General features: G+C 51.5%; 3 protein-coding genes and 1 long non-coding RNA gene across 5 annotated transcripts in view; 1 reads left to right on the forward strand and 3 right to left on the reverse strand.

The window, feature by feature from the left end:
• Positions 1–514: 514 nt before the first annotated feature.
• Dnaaf3 (dynein axonemal assembly factor 3) lies at positions 515–6,553 on the reverse strand. The gene is made up of 12 exons (XM_036176632.1): positions 6,496–6,553; positions 6,305–6,393; positions 5,882–6,024; positions 5,163–5,256; positions 4,033–4,190; positions 3,538–3,720; positions 3,198–3,323; positions 2,956–3,078; positions 2,476–2,593; positions 1,396–1,507; positions 1,168–1,242; positions 515–1,096 (listed from the first exon to the last, which is right to left on the reverse strand). Exons 2-12 carry the CDS (start codon positions 6,387–6,389, stop codon positions 523–525), a joined length of 1,791 nt encoding a protein of 596 aa, XP_036032525.1. The 5' UTR covers positions 6,390–6,393; positions 6,496–6,553; the 3' UTR covers positions 515–522.
• Positions 2,938–4,342, forward strand: LOC118576368. The gene is made up of 3 exons (XR_004943939.1): positions 2,938–3,353; positions 3,500–3,609; positions 3,979–4,342. It is a non-coding gene; the product is annotated as an uncharacterized LOC118576368 (long non-coding RNA).
• A 5,279-nt stretch (positions 6,554–11,832) lies between the features above and the next one.
• Syt5 (synaptotagmin 5) lies at positions 11,833–20,633 on the reverse strand. 2 transcript variants are annotated; one of them, XM_036175728.1, is made up of 9 exons: positions 20,407–20,633; positions 19,396–19,534; positions 18,701–18,873; positions 15,807–15,926; positions 15,527–15,694; positions 14,470–14,637; positions 14,121–14,235; positions 13,089–13,222; positions 11,833–12,362 (listed from the first exon to the last, which is right to left on the reverse strand). In XM_036175728.1, exons 2-9 carry the CDS (start codon positions 19,472–19,474, stop codon positions 12,162–12,164), a joined length of 1,158 nt encoding a protein of 385 aa, XP_036031621.1. In that variant the 5' UTR covers positions 19,475–19,534; positions 20,407–20,633; the 3' UTR covers positions 11,833–12,161. The 2 variants fall into 2 exon arrangements, with proteins under 2 accessions (XP_036031621.1, XP_036031620.1); XM_036175727.1 differs by having other exon boundaries at positions 14,121–14,238.
• Positions 20,634–22,435: 1,802 nt separating this feature from the next.
• Ptprh (protein tyrosine phosphatase receptor type H) overlaps positions 22,436–26,667 on the reverse strand; it is a 57,551-nt gene continuing 53,319 nt past the window's right edge. Inside the window, exons 15-20 of the mRNA XM_036167587.1 lie at positions 26,142–26,218; positions 25,892–26,026; positions 24,465–24,587; positions 24,171–24,331; positions 22,734–22,869; positions 22,436–22,600 (exon numbers count right to left, since the gene is read on the reverse strand). Coding sequence (XP_036023480.1) covers positions 22,436–22,600; positions 22,734–22,869; positions 24,171–24,331; positions 24,465–24,587; positions 25,892–26,026; positions 26,142–26,218 — 797 coding nt within the window. The remainder of the gene's footprint in view (positions 22,601–22,733; positions 22,870–24,170; positions 24,332–24,464; positions 24,588–25,891; positions 26,027–26,141; positions 26,219–26,667) is intronic.

The following is a 26,667-nucleotide window of genomic DNA, read 5'->3' on the forward strand; positions in this document are numbered from 1 at the left end:
GGTTATGAAACAAAGCCAAGTTCACTTGTAAACCCACAAATGGGGCTTCTAACGGGCCCTCCCCCCGCCACTTCCTCCTGGCACTGGACACCGACTGACCACAGACACACAGAGGTGACCCTGCACTCTTTATTTGAACCACATGCAGGGGAGGAGATGGCCCTGTTCCTCCCCAATGGCGGCATGTCAGGAGAGAAAGGCCCAAGGCAAAGGAGAGGACCTGGAACCCAGGGTTGTGCCTCCAGCCTGCAATTAGCCTTGGGATAACTCAGAGAACAGTCTAGGCCACATACCTCCCCCCTCGTGCCCCCCCACCCCCAAATCATAGAGCTGAGAGTTCCAAGAAAGGAATCTCAAATTCTAGTTATACCACTGGGGTTGAGGAAGAACGCATAGTAAAACGCAGTGGGCTGAGGGTTGGCTTTATGAGCTACTGTCAATCCTGGCGCCTGCTTTAGTGGTTAACTTGGTCCCTGGGTTTGGAAGGTGCATTCATCGTGGACATTGCCACGGGTGGGTTTATCACTTCCGGAGGGGGGCTAGGTCAGTCTGGGGCAGGACCAAGGCAGCCTGGAGTGGGTCTGTTGCTTCTAGAGGAGGAGCCTGGTCAGCATGGAGTGGGCTCAATGCTCCTAGAGGAAGGGCCTGGTCAGCCTGGGGTGGGCTCATCGCTTCTAGAGGACGGGCCTGGTCAGCCTGGGGTGGGCTCAATGCTTCTAGAGGAGGGGTCTGGTCAGCCTGGGGTGGGCTCATCGCTTCTAGAGGAGGGGCCTGGTCAGCCTGGGGTGGGCTCAATGCTTCTAGAGGAGGGGTCTGGTCAGCCTGGGGTGGGCTCATCGCTTCTAGAGGACGGGCCTGGTCAGCCTGGGGTGGGCTCAATGCTTCTAGAGGACAGGCTAGGACTTTGCAGGGCACAGGTCCAGATTCCACAGCTGAGTCTCCACCACCCCGAGTTGAGTCCCCTAACTTGTAGAAACGTGCAAAGGTCTCCGAGGGGATGGCTCCAGTGTGAGGGCCGAACCCAGCCGCCCGTGCTATCTCCCCAACGCGGTCAGAGAACGCCTTCAACTCCTTGGGTCTCAGGTCCACCAAGTACCTGGTTCAGGAAACTGCATGTGAGGAGACCGGGCCCAGCTGGGACCCTCTCACCCCGCTCCTCTGACTCACCGAGCTAATTCCACAACGAGGTTCCCTCCAGGGGCCACACAAGCCCCAAGCTCAGGGGTGAGCAGATGGACCATCCTGCGGAGTGGAAAGGCTAAAAGTTGAGATGCACGGGTAGGGACGAAGGCCCTGAGGGGGTGGAGATTGCAAAGCTGAAGTCTCCAGGTCCCGGGAAAGAAGAAACCGGGCCCAATCCTAGGTCTCTATGAGCACCTTGTGTGTCCCACTTACCCACAGGCTACATAGAGCAGCTGGAACCGGCCCTTGTAGCAGGTCTTATGGTGGAGAGTCTGCGAAGAATCCAGAGGCAGAAAGTGCATAGTAAAGGGTTCTTGAGTAGGCGCTGCAAGAGGAGCAAAAGGTCAGTTCTGGGGCTGGAGAGATGGCTTACCAGCTTTAGAGACCATGAGTTTGGTGCCCAGCACCAGAACCCTTGTTGGTCCACTTATAACCACCTCTAACTCGTTTCTGAGGAGATGGCGCCCTCTTGTGGTCTCTGAAGGAGCCTACGTGTGCGTGTGCATACACATATAAATAACTATAAATCTTAAGGGAGATAGCAAAAAAGACACACACAAGTGGTCAGACAAATAAGTATTGGACGCCCCTTGTTCTCTACTTTTGTTTTTTTGTTTGGAGACAGGTTCTCATCTTGTAGCTGAAGATGTCTGGAATTGTTACAAACAGCAGGCATTTCCTCCTGCCTCAGCCTCCTGAATACTGGGACGACAGTCATGCACGGCCACGCCTGGCTTTCTTGGCTTTTTCTTTAAAGTTATTTTTGGTGATCAAGTGTTCCACAGTATGCGTGTGAAAGGTCCAGCGACAGCTTTGTGGAGTTAGCCCTCTCCTTCCACCTTTACTTCCGTCCCAGGGACCAGACTTGGGTTGCAAAGCCCCGAGGGCAAGCCCTTATCTTGTCGACCTTCCTTGTCCTTCTACAAGCCCCCCTTTTGACCCTGTCTCTGAGCTGGATTCCTGCAAATCTGGGGAGGTGGGCCCACGAGGCAGAGACTCCTTTTGAATAGAGGAACGGGCGCCTAGGGAGGAGAGAGGTAAGGAATGGAATAGAAAGAGAGACAGCCAGAATCCATGTGGGGAGGGTGTCTAGGCGGGAACTATTAGTTCCCAGTGAGACCTCTATAGAGAATTCTCCTGCTGATGGCGTCAGGACTTAGGAAAGGGAGGGCAAGAGAGAAAAAGAGAATAAAGGCTAACTGGAGGCCAACTGCCCAGGTATCCCAAATTAGCTCCATCCAAACTTGGGAACAAACAGCGCCTATCTGCAGTTTGCAGCTGTTGGCTATCTACCATCCGGCTCCGGCGACTTGGTCTCCTCCAGGTACCCCTGGATGGCTCTCGGGCCCCTCCAGGCGGCTACTTCCCTGAACAGCTCTGTAACATTATGCTGCGTGATGTCGCTCGCAGTCTGCACAGGAGAAAAGGGGAGGGGCCCGATGTTAGGCTGGGAACCTTGCTGGTCGGGGGTGGGGGTGGGGTAGATTGGCTGGGGCGGGGCTCACTGTGCACAGGTGACAGCTAGCCCCAAACTGGAATTCCTTCTCGCTTTTCCAGGGCTGGGTTTGGGACGGAGTAAGAGGACTGGATCGTAGCGCTCCCAAGTGGGGCCCAAGAGGTTGGGGACAGAGCCTGTTACTTGGAGACACCGGACCGAAATGAGAGGTGGAGCTCCAAAAGCGCCGGCGGGGCTCGGCGGAAGGGGCAGGGCTTGGAAGGCAGAGGGCAGGATCTTGCTCCCTGGGCCTAACACTATCCCCATCCACTACACACCTTGACCGGTTGTCCGTTGCTGGTCCGCAAGAGGCTCTGGTCGTCCGCCTCGATTCCAAAAGCCACAAAAGGGCCCGTGGCGATGTCCCCCCAGTACCCGCGCGCTGCTACGCGTTCCCCACGCTGGGAAAAAAAAAAAACCACAGAGAGATGAGATCGCAGGTGAGGTCCAAATTGGGGACCTTGGCTCATAGGTTGACCTAAATAAAAGATGCAGAGCAAGCCTGGGAGTAGACACGCACGTGGCTCAGGAGGCGACCCGACGCCAGGGTCCTGTTGGGCACGTGGTAAGCACTGGCGTCTCTGAGTTCAAAGGCAACACCTGTGTCCCGCCAGCGTCGGAATTCCTGGATGTGGATGACCTGGGCCTGGAATAGAGGGTGGGAAAGAAGGCCCTGGTGAGTCTGGTATTAGGAACCCCATCTCTATACCTATACCTCCTCCCTCAGACCCAGGAGTCCAGGTCCCAGCCTCCCTCCCTCAGACCGGGGGTTGGGGGGTGGGGGTGGGAGGGGCAAAGTCCCAGCCCTCTTGCTTCTTTCAGGACTCAGACGCTGGCCACCTGCTCCAAGCCTTCCTCACCCCTCGATCCTGCAGCTTCATGCGCAGATCCCAGTCGGCAACACCACGCCGGGCATCATAGCGGGAACCCAGGTAGTGGCGCAGCCTCGAGTCCCAAAGGCGACTCATGGGGAAGACCTCAGGTCCCTTCTCCCCACCTGACCAGAAGCGGAACACAGCCTCCAGGGCATCCCGCTCGCGGAACTGCGCAGCCAGGGACGCATGGAGAGAGAGAGCCAGAGATACAGGGAGGGTTCCCCTCCATTACGTGAGAATGATTATGGGGATGGGGGAGAGAGAGAGAGAGACTCAGAGAGAGACTCAGAGAGACCCAGAGAGCAAAGGCTTCCCTAACCCTGCGCCCCAATAGTAGGAGTCACAGAGGTGGGATTGGGACCTCCACACCCCAGCATGCTCCACCCCCTCAATTCCTCCGAACCACTCATTTCCATTCTTTTGCAGCCACCCAATTGCAGGCCATGCTCCCTCCAGCCCAGAGGTGGGTAGATCTGGCACCTTGAGAGGCCGGAGGCTGAGCCAGGGTAGTTGCTCCTCCAGGCGATCCGGTTCAGGGACCAGATGGGCCAGGCGGCTAGACTGGGCGCGCACAAAGGCAGCTACTGGGGGTCGCAGCAGCGCGTTCCCCCACAGCTCCAGGAAGGTCTCACATCGCTCTGGAGGGAGGTGGGAAGGATGAAGCAGGAGGAAAGACATGGCAAACATCACCAGTTCAGGAACTGCAACCACCGCCCAGCATTGCCGATCGAAGCTGGGACTTCACAAAGGCAAGGCAAGCTGACCTATCTCCTCAAGTCTCTTTTCACATTTTGTTTTGGTTTGGTTTTTGAGACAGGGCCTCTCTGTGTAACCCTGGCTGTCCTGGAACTCACTCTGTAGCACCTGTCCTCAAACTTGCAGAGATCCACCTGTCTCTGTCTCTTGAGTGCTGGGATCAAAGGCATGCGCCACCACCGCCCGGCCAGATGACAGCTTTCAGGAGTCAGTTCTCTCAACCCACCCATGTGAGTCCCGGAAATCAAATTCAGGTCATCAAGCTTGATAGCAGGCACCTTTACCAGCTGAGCCATTTCCATAGCCTCTATTTTTTGAAATGACATTTTATGCATCCCACAGAGCCTAGAACTCTATGTAGCCAAGGACAACCTGAAATTTCTGAACCTCCTAGCCACCTCCCCAGTTCTGTGACAACCTGTGCCACCATACCAAAGGGTTACACCCCCAAAGTTTGTTTTATTTACTTAATTAATTTTATATTTTATGTGTAAATGCTCTGCGTGTACACATACATGCATGCCAGAAGAGGGCATCAGATACCATTACAGATGGCTGTGAGCCACCATGTGATGCTGGGAATTGAACTCAGGACCTCTGGAAGAACAGCCAGTGCTCTTAACCTCTGAACCATCTCTCCAGCACCCTGATTTTGTGTCTTTGAGACAAGGTTTTACTATGTTCCCTGGCTAGCTTGGAACTCACTATGTAAACCAGGCTGACCTTGAACCTGCCTGCCCCTGCACCATGGCCATCCCATCTCCAAAATGTTAAGTTCCGTCACTGGAAGGCCAGCGTCTTTGAAGGGAGAAGAAAGAGCCTTGAGTTTGGATGCTAGAGTCTCAGCAACTGACCTTGGAGCCCCATCTTCTCTGGTTCCTCTAGGGCTAGGCTGAAGATCAGCATGTGTCGAGCCACAGCTTCCAGATTATTCTCCAGCACATAGAACTGGAGGAATGGCAGACAAGACAATTCTGCAGGTCTAGAGTCCAGAACACTAGCTTCCTGCTCCGCCCCCGCCCCCCCCACACAGCGGTGGAACACAACCAGGGGCCTTGCACAAGCTGAGGCAGGGCTCCCCAACTGAGCTACAATTCCCAGCATTCTTTTTCTATTCCCCTTTCTGTTATGAGGCAGGATCTCTCTGGGTCATTCTTGAACTCCGGCCTTTAACTCTCTGTAGCCCAGGATGGCCTTGAACGTGAGATGCCTCTCCTGCCTCGGCCTCCTGAGCAGCTGTGATTACAGGCTTGAAACACTAGCTTCAGATTGCCAGTGCCTTTCTTCAGCCATAAGTCTAGAGTCCAAATCATCCCTCACACCACACTGGATACCTGGCCTTGGGCTCTCCCTCTTTCTGAAGCCCAGGAGCCCCAAACCCCAGGCCCTTACTTCCCCACAACATGGCTCTGAGGCCTTCAGCTTCCACCTCCTCGGATCCCACAGCCTACTCTCAAGTCCCTTTTTCCCTAGGACAGGAAGTTTTCATTTCAATCCTCTCTTCTGTCAAGGGCTGGGGAATCTGGGCTCTCAGTTCTTCCACCCCATCCACGACCCCCGAATCCCAGCTCACATTGAATCTCCTGAGAGGCCAGAGCGCCGCTCTGGACAGCGTCCGCAGCACGTGTCGCCCATCCACAGAGCCTAACAGCAGGACATCCAACTCCGGGATCTTGTGCTCTGTCTCTGCCAGTGACTCTGGGTCCACGGGAGGACCTGGCAAGAGGATAGTGGCAGGGGCCGGCTACCTAATACCTTCATTTCTTGCAGTGCCTTCAGAAGCTGCAAGAATCCAGCGGGCCTGGTACTCCAAGCCTGGGTTCAAAAGACAGCTGTACCTCTACATCACACACACACACACACACACACACACACACACACACACACACACACACACCATCCCCTGCCATGGACACAGTGCTATGAGGTGTGTGCACATGGGAGCTGGAAAGGACCTCTGTCTAAGACCGTGTGTAGTCCTAAGGTAGAGACTCACTTTCAGCCTGTAGATCCAGCGCTGGAGACAGACCCCACCAGGATACAGAGCCGAAGCCGGCACCGGAACCTGCAGGTGTGGTCATCGCCCTGCGGGGACAGGGATCCTGGAAACTCCACATTTGTCCACCCCATCCCTTTCTCCGCTGCCCCTCGCTTCTTGCCCCTTTGCCTCCAGGTTGATCACCTCACCTTTTTCTTTCCAAATATCCCTGGAAGTGGCTCTTCTCGCGAAGGGTGCTGGGCTGAGCTCCTGCACAACTGACTCCCAGAGGCTCCGCCCTCTATGAGCAGTCAGCCAATGGGAGCAGATGGACTTGCATCATTGCTATCAACTGACCAATAAATGTGAAGAGGTACTACTCACTACTAACTTTTGACCAATAGAAGCGCCGGTGACAGCTGCGACGTGGTCCGGAGCAGGACGCCAGACGCGGTTGTCATGACGACAGCCTAGCCGGAGAGGGTGGAATCTAGATCTGTCCAAATTTCTGGGAAGGGAAGAGCCTAGCTTGCTGCTTCAAATTAAATCAGAACTGAACGAAATCTTTTTCTTTTTTTTACCTTCTGTTCTTTTTCTTTCTTTTTTTGGGGGGGTGGGGACAAGGTCCCTCTGTATTCTAGTTACTCCAAACTCGTGGCAATCCTCCTGTCTCAGCCTCCTGAGTTCTGGGTTTCAAGGCATGAGCCACCACCCCTGGCTTTGCATGGAATCTCTGTGAATCCAAATTATAGCACGGAGCCCAGACTCGTGCCTTCGGATCTGTTTTTGTTTTTGTTTTTTTCTTTCACGCCTGGGCTCTGACTGAATACAGGCCTCACCGGGTGGAAAGCAGGACCCTGCTCAGTAAGTTTTCAAATTTAGTGATCAGGCTGCTACTCACAGTCATTACTGAATACTAACTCCTTAGCAGGCGCTGTGGTGAAAACTTGTAAGACCAGCACTGAAGGCGGAGGCAAGAGGATCGATGGTTCAAGGCCAGCCTGGTCTACATAGCTTATTCTAGGCCAGCAAGGGCCACATAGTAGGACTATGTATATTAAAAACAAACAAAACTCCCCCCTGGTGCTGGAGAGATGGCTCAGTAATTGAGGGCATTTGCTGCTCTCTCAGAGGACTGGAGAATTCAGTTCTCAGCACCCACATCAGGGGGATCATAACTGTACTTCCAGCTCCAGGAGAATCTTTGGGAACCCACAAACACTCCCCCGTCTCTCTCAGGCTTCACCTGCATGCCTATCAGCTGTTCTACAGGCTACAAGTTCACAGGACAACGATGACTCCCCATATCAATATCTGTCCCTGCACCCATGTTGAGAGCAGGAGGGCTTAGCACATGGCTTAGCTCGCAACTAATTTTCATCTCTCTCTCTCTCTCTCTCTCTCTCTCTCTCTCACACACACACACACACACACACACTCGCACAAATAAATAAAACAATTTAAAATATAAATTAAAAGAAAACCTCCCTCCTGGGGAGATACCTAACATGGGTCTCTCAGACCCTAGCACTGAACAAAATTTACTAGAACAAAGAAAAATTAAAGGAAATGATGCTGTAGAAAGAATAGATCCAGGGCTGTCGTCAGAGCTCTTGATAAGCATGTTGATGAACTCTGCTCCATCCCCAGTACCATGTAAAATCAGGTGTGATGGTAAATGACTATACTCCAATCAATGGCAGGAGTGGGTGGGGAGGGGGTGGTCATGGGACTGAAGCAGGGTTAAAAGTTCAAGCTTGATTATATAGAGAGGGGCTGTAGTGACGGCTCAGCCCTGGATGCTTTTCCCCCAGGACCTGGGTTCAGATGCCAGCATCCACAGGACAGCCAGCTTACATACAACCACCTGTATGTAACTTCAGTTCCCGGAATCAGATGCCCTCTTCTGGCCTCTGACGGCATATGTGCAGGTACTACATAGATACGCATACAGGCAAAACACTCATTCAAGTGAAATAAATGTATCTTTAAAAAGATGATTTATATGCTCATCAAGTTACATAACATATAACTCCAGGTTCATGATGAAGAATAAATTAGTATCTCATTCCTTCATGTGTGTTTAGTACTGTATGTGTGCGTGCGCATGCATGTGTGGGTGCTTGTGCCCACAAAAATGTAGAGGCCAGAGGGGCATGTCTGGGGTCTTCCTCTATCACTGCCTGGCTGATTTCCTTGAGAAGTCTCTCACTAGAGTGGAAGTTCACCGTTTTTGTTAGGCTGCTCCCTGAGTCTGTGTATCTCTGCTCCCCAGAGGTGGTGTTACCAATGCATCCAGCCTTGCCTGACTTTGATATGGGTGCTTGGTGTTTGAACTGGGGTTTACACAGCAAGTACTCTAATAGCACATTTCTTTTTGTGGTGGAATCATACTCCATTCTATTTCTCCCTTATCATTATGCATGTCACCCATTCTTTCTTGTTTGTTTGTTTGTTTGTTTTGTTTTGTTTTTTCAAGACAGGGTTTCTCTGTGTAGCCCTGGATGTCCTGGATCTCACTCTGTAGACCAGGCTGGCCTCGAACTCACAGAGATGCACTTGCCTCTGCCTTCCAAGGGCTGGATTAAAGGTGTGCACCACCACCACCTAGCATGTCATCCATTCTTACCATGTCATTCAAATGTCACCTCAGAAAAGATCTCCCTGAACTCCCTAAATTTCTCAACATTCACTGAACTTATTTTTTTTATTTCTTAGATAACTTATTTTTATTTTGAGGCAGGGACTCTCTATTATGTAGCTCTGGATGTCTCTGTGTTGACCAGGCTGGCCTCGAACTCAGAGATCCGGCTGCCTCTGCCTCCCGAGTGCTATGACTAAGTGCACCATGCCCAGCCTGGATGTATGTTTTCTCTACATGTATGTGAACTACATGTGTGTCCAGTGCCTATGGAGGTCAGAAGAAGTCATCAGCCCTCCTGGAACTCCAATTATGGAGGGCATGATTCAATATGTGGATGTTGGGAACCAAACTCAGGACCTCTGCAAGAGCATCAAGTGCTCTTAACCTCTGAACCATCTCTCAAGACCCTGGATTTATTTCTTAATACCAGTGACTATTTACAGTGGTTTTCTTCTGATTGGTCTGCTTTCTTGCTAAGATGGAAAAACCAGAGACCCTGAGATCATAACCTAAATCATAAGAGGTTTAGACCCTAGAGAGTTGGCTCATCAGTTAAGAAGACTTGTTGCTCTTGCAGAGAACCCAGGTTCAATTCCTAGCATCCACATGGTGGCTCACAACTGTCTACTAACTCTAGTCCCATGGGATCCAATGCTCTCTTCTGACCTCAGTGGGCACCAGGCGCACACATGGTGCACAAACAAAGAAGCAGGTGAAGCATTCATACACGCAAAATAACAAAATAAATAAACCTTTAAAAATAAAAAGATACATTGTTAAGTACCAGGACTTAAAGTCAAACCGCTTGGCTATGTGACTCAGAGCAAACTACATACATTTTCTTCGTTTGTCAATACTAGTAAACTTGTATTTATCATGAGTTTGTCTGAGGGCAGTATTGCAGTAGTGGAGGAGTAGTTAATTGTAGATAATACTGTCTTCTCTTTTAACTTTATTTATGTTTTTGTGTGTGAGTGCTCTGTGTGTATGCCTGCACACCAGAAGAGGGCATCAGATACTATTATGGATGGTTTGTGGGCCACCATGTGGGTGCTGGGAATTGAATTCATGACCTCTGGAAGAGCAGCCAGTGCTCTTAACCACTGAGCCATCTCTCCAGATGGTCCTTTTTTTTTTTTTTTTTTTTTTTTTTCTTTCCTGAGCTGAGGACCAAACCCAGGGCCTTGTGCTTGCTAGGCAAGTGCTCTACCACTGAGCTAAATCCCCAACCCCCAGACAGTCTTCTTAAAAGTAATACACATCGTCACACAGGAGAAATAACTGCTATGATTTTGTGGAATTTTTCTATTTTTCTTTTCTTTCTTTCTTCATTTTTTTTGTTTGTTTGGTTTGGTTTGGTTTAGTTTTCAAGACAGGGTTTCTCTGTGCAGCCCTGGCTGTCCTGGAACTCACTCTGTAGACCAGGCTGGCCTCAAACTCCTACCTCCCACTCCCAAGTGTTGGGATTAAAGGCGTGCACCACCACTGCTGGTCAGTTCTGTGAAATTTTTCTAAAGCTCATGGACACTATAACTCATGGAACTAATCTGATTTCCTTGCTCATTGGCTACCAGAAAGTTCAGGGGACAAATGTATACTCTTTTTCTAGTATCTGGAGATACTTTGTGCTCCCATGTCCTCCTTAACCTGCTGTTGGGGGCTGAATTCCCAAACATCAGAGACCTTGTCCATCATTCCTAATCCTGCCTGGGGAGGGATGAAATTGGTAAAGTAATCATCCTCCCAGAAGTATGATGGCAAGCAACATGTGTTGAAAGAGGGAGGGGAGAGGGTACCATTGGCTTTCCTCAAGTATCTGCCTTATGGACAGTAAGATTCTCTGGAGATTTCGGTGTAGAATGGCCATGGGCTCTTGAGACTTCAGGGTGGTATGGTCATGGACTTTCTGGAGATTTCAGTTGGAAATGTATCTGCTTTATTTCCTTGATAAGAGTACATGATGAGGTATAAAACCTGCCTAGATTCTTGGTCCACAGTTCCACAGAGGCTGCACACAGAAGACCCCAGGGGAAATGAGACAGAAGTGAGGGAGAGGGAGGAAGCGGGAGAAGGAAGGATGCAAAACCAGGCATGAAATTCTATGTGCACAGGGGCCTGGTGTTGTGGGCCTGTGATCTCAGATACTAGGGAGAATGAGGCAGGAGGAAGACAAGTTTAATGCCTAAGCTACAGAGTGGGTTTAAGGAGAGGCTGGGCAACTTAGGTAAAAAGATGGCTAAGGGTGAGGATCAATGGTAGAGTGATTCCCTAGAATCAATCCCCCAGTGAGGGGCTGGGGTGTGGCTCAGTGGTAGAGCCCCTGCCTAGAATCCCCCAGTGAGGGGCTTGGGTGTGGCTCAGTGGTAGAGCCCCTGCCTAGAATCCCCCAGTGAGGGGCTGGGGGTGTGGCTCAGTGGTAGAGCCCCTGCCTAGAATCCCCCAGTGAGGGGCTGGGGTGTGGCTCAGTGATAGAGCTTCTGCCTAGAATCCCCCAGTGAGGGGCTGGGGTGTGGCTCAGTGGTAGAGCCCCAGCCTAGAATCCCCCAGTGAGGGGCTGGGGTGTGGCTCAGTGGTCCAACCTTTACCTGGCTGGTGAACACATGGGTATTCATGGGTAAGGGAATTCTCCCTGACTCCTCACAGCGGTCATACTACAGGTATTGTTACCATCCCAAGTTTTTTCTCCTTGTGAGGAAACCTAGGTCTAGGGAGAATGGATAAGTATGTGATTGGGTTAGTGTGGAAGATGGATGGGTTTTCCTGGGTGGGAGTCCAAGGTGTTCAGTGTTAATTCTGACCTGGCATGCCTTTGGGCCTAGAGGTGAGCATCATTTGTGGTCTCTGCTACTGTGTCCTGTCCCCGCTCCTCCCCTCCCCACACACACATCAAGGAGCCTTGGGGCAGAGTCTCCAAGCTGCTGAGTATTTATTTAGCCCAGGAGCAGTACAGGGGTCAAGCTGTGTGGGAAGAACTAAGATTGGGAGGTAACAGGCTTCACAGCTGATTGTCAAAGCAGAGGGCAGGACCCTGGGGCAGGGGATGCAGACTTAACCACCTCCCCGCAAGATCATTGTGGTTTCTGGGTATGGGACTGGTGCTAGAAGTTAGAAACATTCCCAGTGTGGAGGTAGGAATGGATGCAACATTTGGGGAGTAGGGAGAGGCATGTGGGGTGACGTGTAAGGGGCTGGGAGCGAGGGATCCGGGGTCGGGTGCTTGCCTGATGGGGATCAGGGTGCAGGCATTGGCCTGGCTCGGTCGGGGGGCCGCAGCGAGTGCCACTGGGCAATGGGCCGCCTGGGGTTGGCCAACATGTCCGCCCAGTGCCGCAGGCCGGCCCCACCGACGGCTGCGCCCACCGCTACTCTCCCGATGGCCTCGTTCTTGCCCAGCTTGTCGTAGTCCAATACGGTCAGCTCCACCTGGACTTTCTGGAGTGGGTGGGGGGAAAAGGAGATAGGAGGCTTGGAGAGAGGCGCAGGGATCATCACCCAGGAATTCTCTCCCTGCAACCGGGTTATGTAGGGGCGTTGCCACGGAGTTTGGGGCAGGGAGGCGTGGCAGTTGGAAAAGACAAAATGGTGCCCAGGTGCTTTCGTTCCTTTGCAAAGGAAATTCTTCCTTCCTTCCTTTCTTTTTCTGTTTTAGACAGGGTCTCATTATGTAGCCATGCCCAGCCTGGAACTTGCTATGTAGAGCAGGCTGGCCTTGAACTCACAGAGATCTGCCTGCCTCTGCCTATGGAGTGCTGGGATTAAAGGCGTGTGCTATAACACCCTGCTGAAAACAAACTTCTACAGAGATAAACCAACCCACAGGACCCACTGTCCAGAGCTTGGTAGGAGCCTCCTTAGAGATCAGAGCTCAGAAGAGTCCTTGATCTGGGTGCTGTGACCCATAACCGCTCTTTTCTATAAGAACTGGAAGGTCTGAGCTTGCTGGGGGCGGAGCTTGCTGGGGACAGGCATTCTGGAGGCTTAGGGGAGAGCATGCCCAAGGCCAGGTTTTAAGACCAGATCTCCTGATTTTCCAGAGGAACAATGCGACCTCAGACCTCAGGAGCTGGCTTCTTCGGTGATGCCCTGGCTCCTTTGCCACTACCAGCCCTGGGGGTTTCTGTGGCGGAGCTGTCCCGGTAGAAACAGGGCTGCACTCACCTGCACTTGGTCACAGGGCACCTCAAAGCTGAAGGCCTCGTTGTAATAGGGGTTCAGGGTGTTCTTCTTAATGGTGGTTTTCTTCTTCCGAACCTTCTTGCCTCCCTGAAGCAGGTGCACCTTAACATAGGGGTCTGGGGTGAAGAAGGGCATCCTTTAACTCCCCACTGCTGGACTCTTGGGGATCAGGTTGTGTGGAAGCAGTGAAGAATCTCTTTTGGACCGCCATAGAATCATCCGTGCACCCCCTCAGATCCCCTTTTCTGGATAAGATCAGTTCTGTATTACCCCACAGCAGTGTGGGGTTCCTCTGTCCCCTAAGAGACCCTCCAGTTCAAGAAGCTGTCAGAGCCCTGAGGCAAGCACACCCCCTGCCCTGATTGGTGTTTGTTTGTTACCAACTGGATACAAGTCAAAGTCATTTGAGAAGAGTGAGCCAAACATGAGAAATGCCTCCATGACATTGGCCTGTAGACAAGACCTTTCTTTCTTTCTTTCCTTCTTTTTTTTTTGTTTTTGTTTTTGTTTTTGTTTTTCAAGACAGGGTTTCTCTGTGTAGCTTTGGAGCCTTTCCTAGAACCCACTCTGTAGCCCAGGTCAGCCTCAAACTCACAGAGATCCACTTGCCTCTGCCTCCCGAATGCTGAGATTAAAGGCGTGTTCCACCACCGCCAAGCCGGGCATTTTCTTAATTAGGAGTTGATGTGGGGGGACCTAGCCCACTGTAGGACTGGACAAATGGTCCTGGATATATAAGAAACAGGCTGAGGAAGCCATGGGAAGCAAGCCAGTAAACAGACTCCTTTCTGGCCCTCTGCATCAGCTCCTGCCTCCAGGTCCCCGCCCTGTTTGAGTTCCTGCCCTGACTTCTGTCATTGATGGAATGTGACATAAGAGTTGTAAGATTAAATAACCTTTTTCCTCCCCAAATTTTGTGAGTTTTTTTTTTGTGTGTGTGTGTGTGTTTGTTTGTTTTAAATCATGTCTTTATCACAGCAGTAGAAGCCCTAACATACATACACATGCACGCACCTGAGAGTCCTCCAACATCCATCTTCTTCAGGTTTTTAGCTTCCAGGACAATGACGGTGAGCTTTCCGGCCGTGGGGACATAGCGGAGAGAGAAGCAGATGTCCCCCAGTTTCTCCTGCTAAAAGGAGGAATGGAACCTGTCCCCCAGATCGGGCCGCTACCTGTCTTCAGCTTGCTTTGGAAAGGAATGCTCCAAGAGTCAAGCGCCAGGGCTGTCAATCCTGTTCCTCGGAACCAGCTAGCCCACCCCCTGGCGTCTGTGCGGAAAGGGGCCGGCAGACTTGAAGGACTGGAAAGTCTGTGATCTGGGTGTTCCAGAGTAGGGATGGGAGGGGCCGCGCATGCTCACCTCCTCTTTGGGAGCCACCTGCAGCTCTCTCCAGGCCTGCACCGGCCGCCCCAGGTTCACGGAACTCATGGGCACCCGCACCTCCCCGATGGCATCGTTGCGGGAGAAGCGATCGAAGTCATACACCGCCATGACCAGCACTCTGCCCCCCAGTTCCACATATGGGACCTGGTGGAAGGGGACACAAAGAAGAGGGGAGGGAGTCAGAGAGAAGGAGGGCGTGAGGGGTACAATATTCAGGTGGAAGTAAGGAGAGTAGGGCCACCAGCTCCCAAATAAAGACACAGAGACGTCTTATTATGAAAGCTCAGCCTTGTCTCAACTAGCTCTTATATGTATTACCTATACAGTGTTCTGTCTACATGTATCCCTGCAGGCCAGAAGAGGGCACCAGATCTCATTACAGATGGTTGTGAGCCACCATGTGGTTGCTGGGAATTGAACTCAGGACCTTTGGAAGAGCAAGCAGTGTTCTTAACCTCTGAGCCATCTCTCCAGCCCTCAACTAGCTCTTATAACTTAAATTAACCCATTTATATTAATCTATGTTCTGCCCTATGGCATTACTTCTCTTCCATCTTGCACCTCCTGTTTCCTCTCTGTGTCTGTCTGGCAACTCTGCCTTTCTTTTTACCAGAGTCCTCTCTGTCCCCAGAAGTCCCACCTAACCTCTACCTGCCTAGCTATTAGCCATTCAGCTCTTTATTAAACCAGCCACAGTGACACATCTTCACACAGAGTACAAATATCCCAGAACATGGGGCAATGAGGTTCCAGGGAACTCAATAAAGTACGAGGAGCCACAGAAGAAAACTCATGTGTTAACAGAACACAAACAGGAGTGTCCAAGGACCAAGGCAACAGATGGCACAGGCATTGACAGTGTCCCCAGGGATGATTCTGGGTCTCAGGGAACAGCTTCCCACCACCTTTACACACAAGCTGGCAGCTGCAACTGAGCTGTGTCTCCTTCCGGGGCAAGCTGAAGGGGTCAGCCCTTGGCATTCCAGGACAAGAGGTAGGCTGAGAACCATGGGGTGATGAAGCAGGAACTCACCTTGAAGGCAAAGGTTTCCCCAAAGTGTGGATTCAGGGTCTGCCGATGCACCTTGGTCTCATGTCGCCTCCGCTTGTCTGGCAGCAGATAGACACTTACATAGGGGTCCGAGGAACCTCCTAGGTCCAATGCTGCCAGTCCTTCAGCTTGCAAGATGCCCACCAGGAGCTGCAGGTGCCCAGACACAGAGAAGGGATTCATGTTTCAGCCTCCCTCCCATGGCCTCCACTACAAAGGGAGACCCCCCCCTTCCCAAGCATTCTCCCTCCTTCAAACCCACCTGACCAGTCTGGAAGTCATAATCCAGTGAATACTGCAACCGTCCTAGCTGGTGCTTGTCTGATACCTGCTGTCCTGGCATGGATGGTGAGGGGTCCAGCTCCTCTATTTCAGGCTGAACCTAGAAAGTCAGGGGCAAGAAGGTGGAATCTTCCCCTGAAACTAGTAGTTTCCAGTCTCAAAAACCTCAAGAGGCTCACAGATCCCTTCCTCAAGCCATTGATGATTGTTTGTCTAAACAGTGATTAGTAATGTCTGGAACTCTGGTAACATAAAGACAACATATCTGTCAGCATTTGATTAGTGATGTCTGCTATGGGAATAGACATTGTGAGACACAGTCTGGGACTGTTTCATTCCTCCATGTCCTAATGAATGTATTGGGATAACAGTACAAATTGCCACCATTGATCTTGCCACAGGAAAATGTGGAGGATAAATGGTATATTTACTATATACTTAGCATTTTAGAATATAAGTTGTTGTTTTTTAAGCTAGGTCATACATTCTCAAAGTCTAGTCTCTATCAGAGATGTGTGGCAAAATACTGAAGTCACCTTATTAGGGGTTGTGATTCACTAGGTCTGTATGACATTACATCCAGAATTTACATTGCAGCAAAGCTGGTGGTGATTCTGACCTAGATGGCCTTTGAAATCACCGACTTAAGGAATCGGAATGGAGGCTGAGTTCCAGGACCCCAAAAGGAATCCCTATAGGTAATAATTACAATGACAGCTACTTGTTGAAAAAGGAGGAGAGATATGAGTTAATTACCATGAACTTAAGGCTCAGAGAATGTAGGTGTAGTTCCCAAAGGCACACAGATGAAAAATGGTCCCCAGGGTTGGAAACCCAAGACTGCCTGGCTTGCATCCCACTCAGCACTTGGAGGCTTAATATTCAGATTCTACCATAGCCTTTTAATTTTTTGTTTTTTTGAGACAGGGTTTCTCTGTGTAACAGCCTGGCTGTCCTGGAACTCACTTTGTAGACCAGGCTGGCCTCGAACTCACAGAGATCCGCCTGCCTCTGCCTCCCAAGTGCTGGGATTAAAGGCATGCGCCACCACCGCCCGGCGCCTTTTAATTTTCAACACTTAATTTTTTATACCTTAAATTATGTATAGGTGTGCATCTTCATGTGGATATATGCATGTGAGTGCAGGGTGCCCATGGGGGCCAGAGGCATTGGATACCCTGGAGTTGGAGTTATAGGTGTGTCTGAGCTGGGGAGAGACTCTGGAAGAGGAACAAGTACTCTTAACTACTGAGACATCGCTCCATACCCCTAGTCTTTTATTTTTGAAGGGTCCATCTAAGTCCTCCATGACTTCTTTTTGTGTGTGTGTGTGTGTATGTGTTGCCCATGTATGTCCATTCATGCACATAATGGCATATATGTTCTCTCTCTCTCTCTCTCTCTCTCTCTCTCTCTCTCTCTCTCTCTCAAACATGCTGTCATACAGGCCAAGTTGGCCTCCAACTTGCTATGTAACCATGGATAACCTTGAATTTCTGAATCCTCCTGCCTCCACCTCCCAAGATCTGGGGTTACAGGTATGCACTACCATGCCTGGATTATGTGGTGTTGGAGACTGAACCCTGAGCTTCATGTGTGCCAGCAAAGCACTCTCCCAGCTGAGCTACAGTCCCAGGCCCCTGTCCCCTTCTTGGGCAAACACTTCAATGGGGATCATTGCCCTTATTCCATGGATCATGCTCAACCTTCCAGATACCTTGCTCTGGAACGCGGTTTATTCACACCCTACCCCCAGCGCAGTGAATACCTCTCTGTTGATTCACCTCAAATCTCAGTAACCAGTCCTCAATACCTGCTCTTTCTCTGACTAGAATGTTCTGGTCTTGGCTGTCAGCTAATGCTGTTGCTTTGGTCTTGCCAGAGAAGTCACCTCCACCAGGAGACTTCCTCTGACCCTCTGGGCTGTCGGTCCCACAATGTCTGTTGTGCTCTACTTATGACAACATCCTGAGTAAGTGACCTTTGCAGAATATCTCGGGTAGTGTGGCTGTAGATAGTGTGTGTGTGTGTGTGTGTGTGTGTGTGTGTGTGTGTGTGATGTATGCCTGTGTATGTTGGTATACACATCCATTCCTGTGCATGTGTGTGAAAGTCAGAGGTCAACTTTGGGTGTCTCCCTCTATTACTCTCCACCTTATTTTTTGAGACAGGGTCTCTCACTGAACCTAGAGTTTACCATTACTCCTAGACTGGCTGGCCATGAAGTTCCAGGAATATGCCTGTCTCTACTCCCTCCCCACCCCCACTGCTAGAGCTATAGGCATGCACGGCCATGCCCAACTTTTGAATGGGTAAAGGATCAGAACAAAGGTCCTCAGGCTTGTTTACCAACCACTTCACCTACTGTTTTTTGTTTCATTCTGTTTTTTAGATTTATTTACTTTATGTGTGTGAGTGTTTTGCCTACACACATATGTCTGTGCACCACATGTGTGCCTGGAGCCCACAGAAGTGGTGTTGGGTCTTGTAGAACTGTAATTACAGATGGTTGTGAGTCACCATGTGGGTTCTTCCTCTGGAAGAGTAGCAAGTGCTTTTAGCCACTGAGCCCTGATTTGTTTTGTTTTGCGAGGCAAGGTCTCACTTTGCAGCCCAGGCTGCTGTTGCAGGCACTATAGAGCTCTGGCCGATTTTCACAGCAACCCTACTGTCTCAGCCTCCGAAAGTGCTGGGATTACACATGTGCACCCACCCTCACACCCAGTTTAGACAGGAGAGCTCTCGTGGACAGTTACTAGCTCTGATCCCCAGAATCCAGTGGACAAAGTGGGACCAAAGATAGAGAATAGCTGGGGACATTGGTGGGAGCAGGGGTGTGCAAAGGAAAGGGTCGAGAGGCTAGCCTCGACACACCTTATCTATGTAACTCCGGCCCAGCTCCTTCACTTCCTGAAGATGGACTTGGGCTTGGGCCTGACTCTTCTTGCCCATCCGTCTCCGACAGAGCTTCCGGTAGAGACAGAAACAGCTGCTGAAGACCAGGAAGCCTGAGCCCAGCACGATGGTGGTCAGGACCCAGGCAGGCACTGCAGAAGGATGGACACAACACTCATCAAAGCTCTGGGAAGTTGGCTGGCTAGCTCAGTCTTGATTCCGAACGGCAGCCTGAATCTTAGCCTGGTTTTCCCTCCAGCCGATTCCGTTCCTTTTAATCCCATGTTTACCTTCCAACCAATCTCACCTGTAAAGCTCAGCTGATGCTCTACCCACGCTGACATGATTTGCTGTCTTACAGTCCTGACGTCTCTACACCTATTTTAATTTCTGCTTAGCTTCTGTTACTTTTAGAAGAAGCTCTGCTCACTCCTGGGTCTCAGTTTCCATTCGCTCATTTATGATCCCACTCCATGCCCCACCCTTGATCCGCTTCTGGTTTTCCTCGCAGATCTGTCTGTCTCTCCTTTTCAGTATTTCAGTTTCTAGTCTGGGATACTGACCCACGATCCCTGCCGGATTTTCCAGCCTACCAACCCGAATCTTTGCATCTGAGTCCCACTGCTAGGGATCCAGCGGGGCTTTCCTCGAGGGCTGGCCCAGGGTTTTCTCACCTGCGCCCTGCCTGATGCGGCTAGAGTCTGGAAGTGTCTCAGGCGCTGGAGACCCCGAGGTCGGGGGTTCAAGGAACATGGCGTCGGGCTCCTGCGGTGCTTCCTGCAGAGGTACCCAAGCACCCTTTCCCCCCCACTCCTACCCCAAACATCCATTGAGTTTTCAAAGAGTTAATCTCAGCCTTTCCAGGCCGAGGGCGGGCTTTGGGGGTACCCAATTCCATCACAAAAGGACGATCCCTCTCTGCAGGCATCCCCCCCCCCAACCACCCTCTTCTGCCCCTTCCTGGCCCTTCCCAAGGGCTTGAACCGGAAGTGGGCGAAGGCAGGCGTGGGAACCATCCGACCACTGTTGCCCAGAGAGACCGCCAGGCTCCAGGCAGGGTGATAGCAAGGCTGGTTGCTGGGCAACGAGTCTGTTGCCAAGACAACGGGAGGGAGTGACGCACAAGGCCGGGCGGTGCCGGTGCACGGGACCCAGGACTGGGCTCGCGCGGCCCAGAGAGGTTGAGGGTGGTCTGTGGTCTGCGCTTCCACAGCGGCTCCTCCCTCCGCATCGGACCCCGTGCACCACCACTCTTGCTGGTGAAGTGGGGAACCTGCCCCGGCACCTCTCTTGGGCCCTCACATCCTCTCGCTCACGAGGCTCTCGCGCGTGCACCACGGCTCTGTCTTCACACCTGTTCTCGTGACCTAGTCGGCCTCTCCAAACCCCAGATGGACCTCTTTCCTACTCTGTCCCCCACATCCATCTCTCGTCCGCGTCTCTGCTGCCCTCTGTTGTCCGGCCTCAGTCACTCTTGGTCTCCTCTCTGCTTTCTGCCTACCAACCTGCTCTCTTTGTCTCCACACCTGTCTCTCCTCTGCACGCAGCCATCTCCTCGGTGAGGGCTTCAACCTGCTGCTCAGAGTTGATCCTTGCCAGTGTCCCTCACCCCTCCCACACACCTCGGTCCCTCTTCCAATGGGACTGAGGATGCGGCTTGGACAGAGGGTCCCAACAGCTCCTACCTGCTAGGTGTCTGGACAGGACCCTCCTGGAGGCGCCGAGACCTGGGCTGCCGGGACCCCGCCCCCAGCACGTGGGCGGATGGCGCTGTCCCGTGTGCTGATGTAGCTCGGCGGGGTGGGGGCGCGGCTGAGTCCAGCCAGGCTAGTGCCGGCGCCCCTGTGTGTGAACGCGCGCGCGTGTATGAATGTGTGCATGTGTGTGCGTGCGTGTTCTGCCCCGGAGAAAGGAGAACGCCCTGCTCCGCCCCTCGGCCCGCCACACCCGAGAACCACCATGGCGCCCACGTACGTTGATCTTAGTACCCTAGAAGGTTCTGACGTCTGGCTAAGTCATCGGACATCTACACTGAGCACCAGCCCCCGCAAGACACACACACACACACACACACACACACACACACACACACACACACACACACCAGACTTTTTGAGATGCAAATAACTGGATTCCAGAACACTCGGTTTTAGGATCCATGAGAAACCCCTCTGGAGACCCAAATACTCAGCTAACCCAGATTCTTGAGGCAAGGAAGAGGAAGCTTCCAGCATTGCTGCTCTCAGATATCACCTCCGCTTAACCAATCCCCTGGGGCAAGCCCTTCCATCCCTGGCTGCAGCCAGCATGGAGGTCTGGTACCTCAGCCCTCTTTGAGAGTGTCTCCATGCGAACTTGTGTATGTGTTGTGTTTGCAGCACATATAGCTTCACAGAGGCAAAGCCATGTACCGTTCATGTGTGTGCGTGTGTATGAAGGTCGGAAGACAACTTTGCATGTTTTCCCTCTGGTGCCATCCACCTTTTAAAAACTTAAATTACGTGTATTTATTTATGTGCAGGAGTGGGCATGTGGAGGTCAAAGGAGAGTTTGAAGGCTTTGGCTCTCTTCCAATACCATGTAGGTTCCTGGGGATTGAACTCAGGTCACCAGACTTTACAGGAAGGGTCTTTTCCAGCTCAACCACATCAGTATCCCTGTCCAGCTTGTCTTGAGAGACTGTCTCACTGGCCCGGACACACCGAGTAGGCTAGGCTGGCTAGCTATTAAGCCCCAGGGATCGGTCCATCTCTACCTCCTCATTTCTGTCACTACAAGCCCCACCACACCCAGCTTTTTCCACATGGGTCCTGGGGCTCAAACTCAGGTCCCCATGTTTGTAAAGCAAGCATTTTTCCAACTGAGCTATCCTCCAGCCCCAATCCTGTATTTATTTATTTTTAGATTTATTTATTATGTATACAGCGTTCTGCCTGCATGTATGGATGCAGGCCAGAAGAGGGCACCAGATCTCATTACAGATGGTTGTGAGCCACCATGTGGTTGCTGGGAACTGAACTCAGGACCTTTGGAAGAGCAGCCAGTGCTCTTAACCTCTGAGCCATCTCTGCAGCCCACTGTATTTAGTTTTTTAAGGGGTGATGGAATATAATGGGCTCTTCAAGTTCCCTCCAGATGTGTTTGCTCAGGCTTCAAGATCTGGAACTCCCTTTCTAGCCCAAGATTATCTCCAGAGACAAAAACCCACCTTCGGGGAGAACAGTTTAATAAATTATATGGATGGAAAGAATGTGCAGGCATGAGTTTCAGGGAGACCACAAGCAAAGAGACTCCCTTCAGCCTCTGATTCAAGGAAGCTGATGTGGTTTCTGAAATAGCTGGCGGGCGGGGGGGGGGGGGGGGGGGGACAGGTACCTGCCTGCCCTAGTTCCTCAGGTAGCACAATTCCAGACCCTGATTCCTTCTTCCGAATCCAGGTTCCAGCCTGATTCTTTGAGATCCTGTATACCGAGGCCACAGCCACCTCCACTCAAAAAACAGGAAATCCCCCCTTGTCATCCCTGTCCTCAGGCTCCCGGCTGCCACAAGGCTCATAGTTGAAGTACATCAGTCCCATCCTGTCCTTGGCCATCAGGAGATGGCTTTCCAGTGGGCTGGGGAGGCTGAGACTCCAACCCTCAGTTCTGTTGGAGGTCCGAGTATCTGGGCTCCAGCAGGGGTCCATATCGAACCTGAGTATTTCTGTGTGTAGGCTCAGCACCCAGTAGCCGAGGCCTCAGACTCATGGGCTCTGATGGCAGCTGCATTCTCGTAGATGACGTTGGCCACATTCTCATATGTTGCCTCCTTTAGGATGAGGACCGGGGCTGACTCCTGGAGGTATCTCAAGATGCACTGGTGAAGAAATACATACTGGGCCTGGGGAGGATGCACAGAGATGAGGAATGCTTTCCAAAGGGCCCCCATGCCCCCCATGCCCCCATCCCTCCATGCCCCCATGCCCCCCATACCCCCCATGCCCCCCATACCCCCGTCCCCCAGGGCCCCTCACCTCTGACTGCACCATCAGTGGCCGGCTCTCTCTCATCTTCTTCACAAAGCTGAAGGGACCCACCAGCCCCTCACATTCCAGCTGCCGGAGCAGGACATCCAGTGCAATCAGAGTGCCTGTCCGGCCCACGCCAGCACTAGGCAAGGGACAAGACAAGGGTTAGGCTCCAGAGGGGAGGGAAGTCTGGAGTCCTAGCAGCTGACTGTATGGTTTTTGTTATTCAAATCTTAGATGGTCTTGTTCTTGTTGTTGTTTCTTTGTTTATTATATATACAGTGTTCTGTCTGCATGTGTCCCTGCAGGCCAGAAGAGGGCATCAGATCTCATTATAGATGGTTGTGAGCCACCATGTGGTTGCTGGGAATTGAACTCAGGTCCTCTGGAAGAGCAGCCAGTGCTCTTAACCTCTGAGCCATCTCTCCAGCCCTTCGATGGTCTTTTAATAAAAAACCCAGAGCCAGATAGCAGGGTGAAAGCTGAAAGATCAGAGAAGCAGAGCAGCCAGCCACTAGTTCTTACCTCTATGAAATCCTGAAGAGAAAGTTCCTGTTTCCTCATGACTTATATACCTTTCTCTGCCCTGCCATATTACTTCCTGGGATTAAAGGCTTGTGTGCTTCCCAAGCAAAGACAAGAGATCTCAGGTGCTGGTATTAAAGGTATGTGCACCACTGCCTGGCTCTGTTTCTCTCCTAGACTGGATCAATCTCATGCAGCCCAGTGTGGCCTTGAACTCATGGAGATCCAGAAGGATCTCTGCCTCTTGAGTGATAGGATTAAGGGTGTGTGCCACCACTGCCTGACCTCTATGTCTACTCTAGTGGCCGGCTCTGTCCTCTGACCCTCAGGCAAGTTCACCACAGGCTTTGGAGCATCCAGAAAGTGTAACACTCATCAAGTCACAGTTTACATGGGGACTGTGAGGCCATGAGGACAGTGACTGGCATTTTCTCCATCCATTGGCCATGTTCTGTGAACCCTGCTTGAGCTTTTCACTACTCCCAAGCATGAGACTAGGGGGTATCAGCACACCCATTTTACAGGTGGTAACATGAAAGCAGAGGTGGGGGAAAGTCACTCCCAGGCCGTGCAGCTAATAACAAGTCTGGCACTGAAATCCATAGGAAGAACCCCTAAACTAATTGGCTTTGGGGTTTGTTATTGTCTGGTTGGTTTGGTTTTGATTGGGGTTTTTCAAAACAGGGCTTCTCTGTGTAGCCCTGGCTATCTCTTGGAATTCACTCTGTAGACCAGGCTGGCCTAGAACTTAAGAGATCCACCTGCCTCTGCCTCCAGAGTGCTGGGATTACAGTGTATTCCACCATGATGTCCCCTAATTGCTTTCTAAAGATTTTATTTCACTTTTAATCATGTGTATGTGTGCATGTCTGTGATGGATTCTGAGTCCCTGGGGAAGACTTCCAGGGTGTTGCTCACCTGCAATGTACAATGGGAGGTCCTCCATCCATGGTCCGGTCCACCCACTGCCGAAGCACCTTTTGGAAAGCCAGCAAGGGCTCCGGGGAGTAAGGGACTCCATGATCCGGCCAGGCCAGGTAGTGGAACTGGCGCACAGTGCGCATCTGCTTCTCTCCCACCTGAAAGATGATGAAGGCTGAGGAGGGGGAGTGCAGAGATTCCAGAAGTTTCTATGCCTAACGGGGGATTCTCTGGGAGACACACTGCCAGGAGCCTTTCTGGGGAGTTCTCAGTGGGGTTGGAGGGACTCACGTGGAAGAGCTGAAGATCCCTCACTGTCCAGTTCTCCTTCACGTCTTCATTAACCATTGTCACCTGCAGCTGTCCGTGAGTGCAGGGCTGAGCATCCAGAGGCCAGTAATGTTCACACTTCACCTGTGCAGGGAGACTGGGACAGTGAGAAAACAGAACAGGGCATGCGTGTGTGTGTGTGTGTGTGTGTGTGTGTGTGTGTGTGTGTGTGTGCGCGCGCGCATAGGTCCACCATGGGGAGTGACTACGTCTGTGTGTGCACATGGAGGTGGATGCCTGAGGCCATTGTCTTGAGCCTTCCTTAACCACTCTACATTGTACTCGCTGAGGCAGGGGCTCTCGATGAACACAGAGTTTGCTCACTATGACTAGTCTGGCTGGCCAGCTTGGTCCAGAGGCTCCCTTTCTCTGCCTTCCGAGAGCTAGAATTTTAAGTGAGTCATGCTCGCCCGGCATTTATGTAGGTTCTGAGGAGCCAAGCTCTGGCCCCTTGCTTACATGTTAAATCCTTTATCCATTCAGCTATCTCCCCAACCCTAAGAACAAGGCACCTTTTGCATATTGCTTTTTTTTCCCCTAAGAGGACCTCCTTGAGCTTGATTTGAAGTTAAAGATGACCTTGACTTCTGGTCCTCCTGCCTCCATCTTCCAGAATTCTGGGATTATAAATTTGTGCCACCTCATGGGTTTATACAGTGCTGAGGATTGAACCTAGAGCCTCATGCATATTAAGTAAGAACCAGCCTCTTCATATGGTTTTTCTAATCAAGGTGAAGATATGCTTGTTGCCCTGGCAACAAGGTAGGACCCTGAGGTGCCAGATCTAATAGATTCACACCAGCTGAGAGGACTCCTTAACCCCAAGGTCTGTGGAACCTTGATATAGTTTGAATGTGCCTCCTCTAAAAACTTGAGTACTGATAGCCTCACTCCCAAATTCATAGGTGAACAGTATCTAGAGATGGGGTCTATGTGAAGATACTAGGATGAGATGAAGTCATCTAAGGATTAGATGATATTAACGGTTATGTACGATGAGCAAGAGAACTGAGCTGGCACACTGGCTGTGCCTCACCACGTGGTACTCTCTAACTTGTCATATGCAGGAAGAAGACCCTCCCCATATGCCAGCATCATGCTCTTGAACTTCCCACCCTCCAGAAGCATAAGACATATGCAGTCTGTGGCATTCACCCACAGCAGCAGAACATGGACCAGTACACACACACACACACACACACACACACACACACACGGATCTGTGGACATGATGAAGGTGGAGGGGATGGGTCCATGTTGAAGATGGCTGGGGTTATACTGAAGAAATGCAGAGGTGTAAAAGGGACTGCATCAAGCCAGTGTCCAGGTGGGGCTGGGTCAAGGGTTGGTGCTCAGGGGTTAGCACCAGGACAGAAATCTCTTCTCACCCGTCCAGACTCCATGCAGTTGGTCAGCATGACCAGGGTGTGGCTCTGCTGTTCCCACACCAGACGCCAGAAATCACGCACAGTGTGAGGCAGGGGACCCTGGGTTGCAATAAATTCCTTGGGGCTCCAGAGACCCTAGTTGAGGAAGGCAGGCATGTCAAGGGGAGGCCATCAGATGACCACCAACCCCTTCAGCTCTTCATCTCTCCAGGGTCAGGGAGTACCCCCACTACCACCATGGCCACCTTACCGGTATGAAGCTGGCGTTGATGTAGTCAGAGCCGGGTTCCTCATCGAGGGGCTTCAGGGGCACCCGAGACCAGTCATCTAGGAGAACACAGGAGTATCAGCCATGAGAAGAGGGCTGTGAAAGGGGCTGGGGAGTCAGCTCAGCTGGTGAAGGCCTTGCTGCACAGATGGGACCTCAGTTCCAGACCCAGAACCTAGGTCAAAAAGCCAGGCGCGGGAGCGTGTGCTTGTAATCCAAGCACTGGGGAGGCCCAGACAGGAGGACACCTTAGGCTTGCTGTTTCCAAAAACAAGGCAGGCCTGGATATGTGGCTCAGCTGCAGATAGTGTGCTCGTTGGATTCCCAGTGCTGTGTCAAACCAGGTGCCTGTAATCCAAGCACTGGGGAGGCAGAGGTTGGAGGTTCAAGATCATCTTTGGCTACATAGTGAGTTTAAGGCCAGCCTGAGCTACTGGGACCCTGTCTCCAAAAAAAAAAAAAAAAAAAAAAAAAAAAAAAAAGGCCCAGGAAGAAGCGACTCTTGTAA

The sequence above is a fragment of the Onychomys torridus genome, chromosome 1 (genome assembly GCF_903995425.1).
Source record: "Onychomys torridus chromosome 1, mOncTor1.1, whole genome shotgun sequence".
Taxonomy (NCBI): Eukaryota; Metazoa; Chordata; class Mammalia; order Rodentia; family Cricetidae; genus Onychomys; species Onychomys torridus.

Coding starts and splice junctions, on each gene's coding strand:
- Dnaaf3 (XM_036176632.1), bottom strand. CDS start 6,389: ATGACCACACCTGCAGGTTCCGGTGCCGGCTTCGGCTCTGTATCCTGG. Junction 2,594..2,955: donor GCAACGGACAACCGGTCAAG/GTGTGTAGTGGA, acceptor TCTCCTGTGCAG/ACTGCGAGCGACATCACGCA. Junction 1,243..1,395: donor CTGCTCTATGTAGCCTGTGG/GTAAGTGGGACA, acceptor TCCACTCCGCAG/GATGGTCCATCTGCTCACCC.
- Syt5 (XM_036175727.1), bottom strand. CDS start 19,474: ATGTTCCTTGAACCCCCGACCTCGGGGTCTCCAGCGCCTGAGACACTT. Junction 14,239..14,469: donor AGGTGGCTCCCAAAGAGGAG/GTGAGCATGCGC, acceptor TCCTCCTTTTAG/CAGGAGAAACTGGGGGACAT. Junction 13,223..14,120: donor GGATGTTGGAGGACTCTCAG/GTGCGTGCATGT, acceptor TCTTCACCCCAG/ACCCCTATGTTAAGGTGCAC.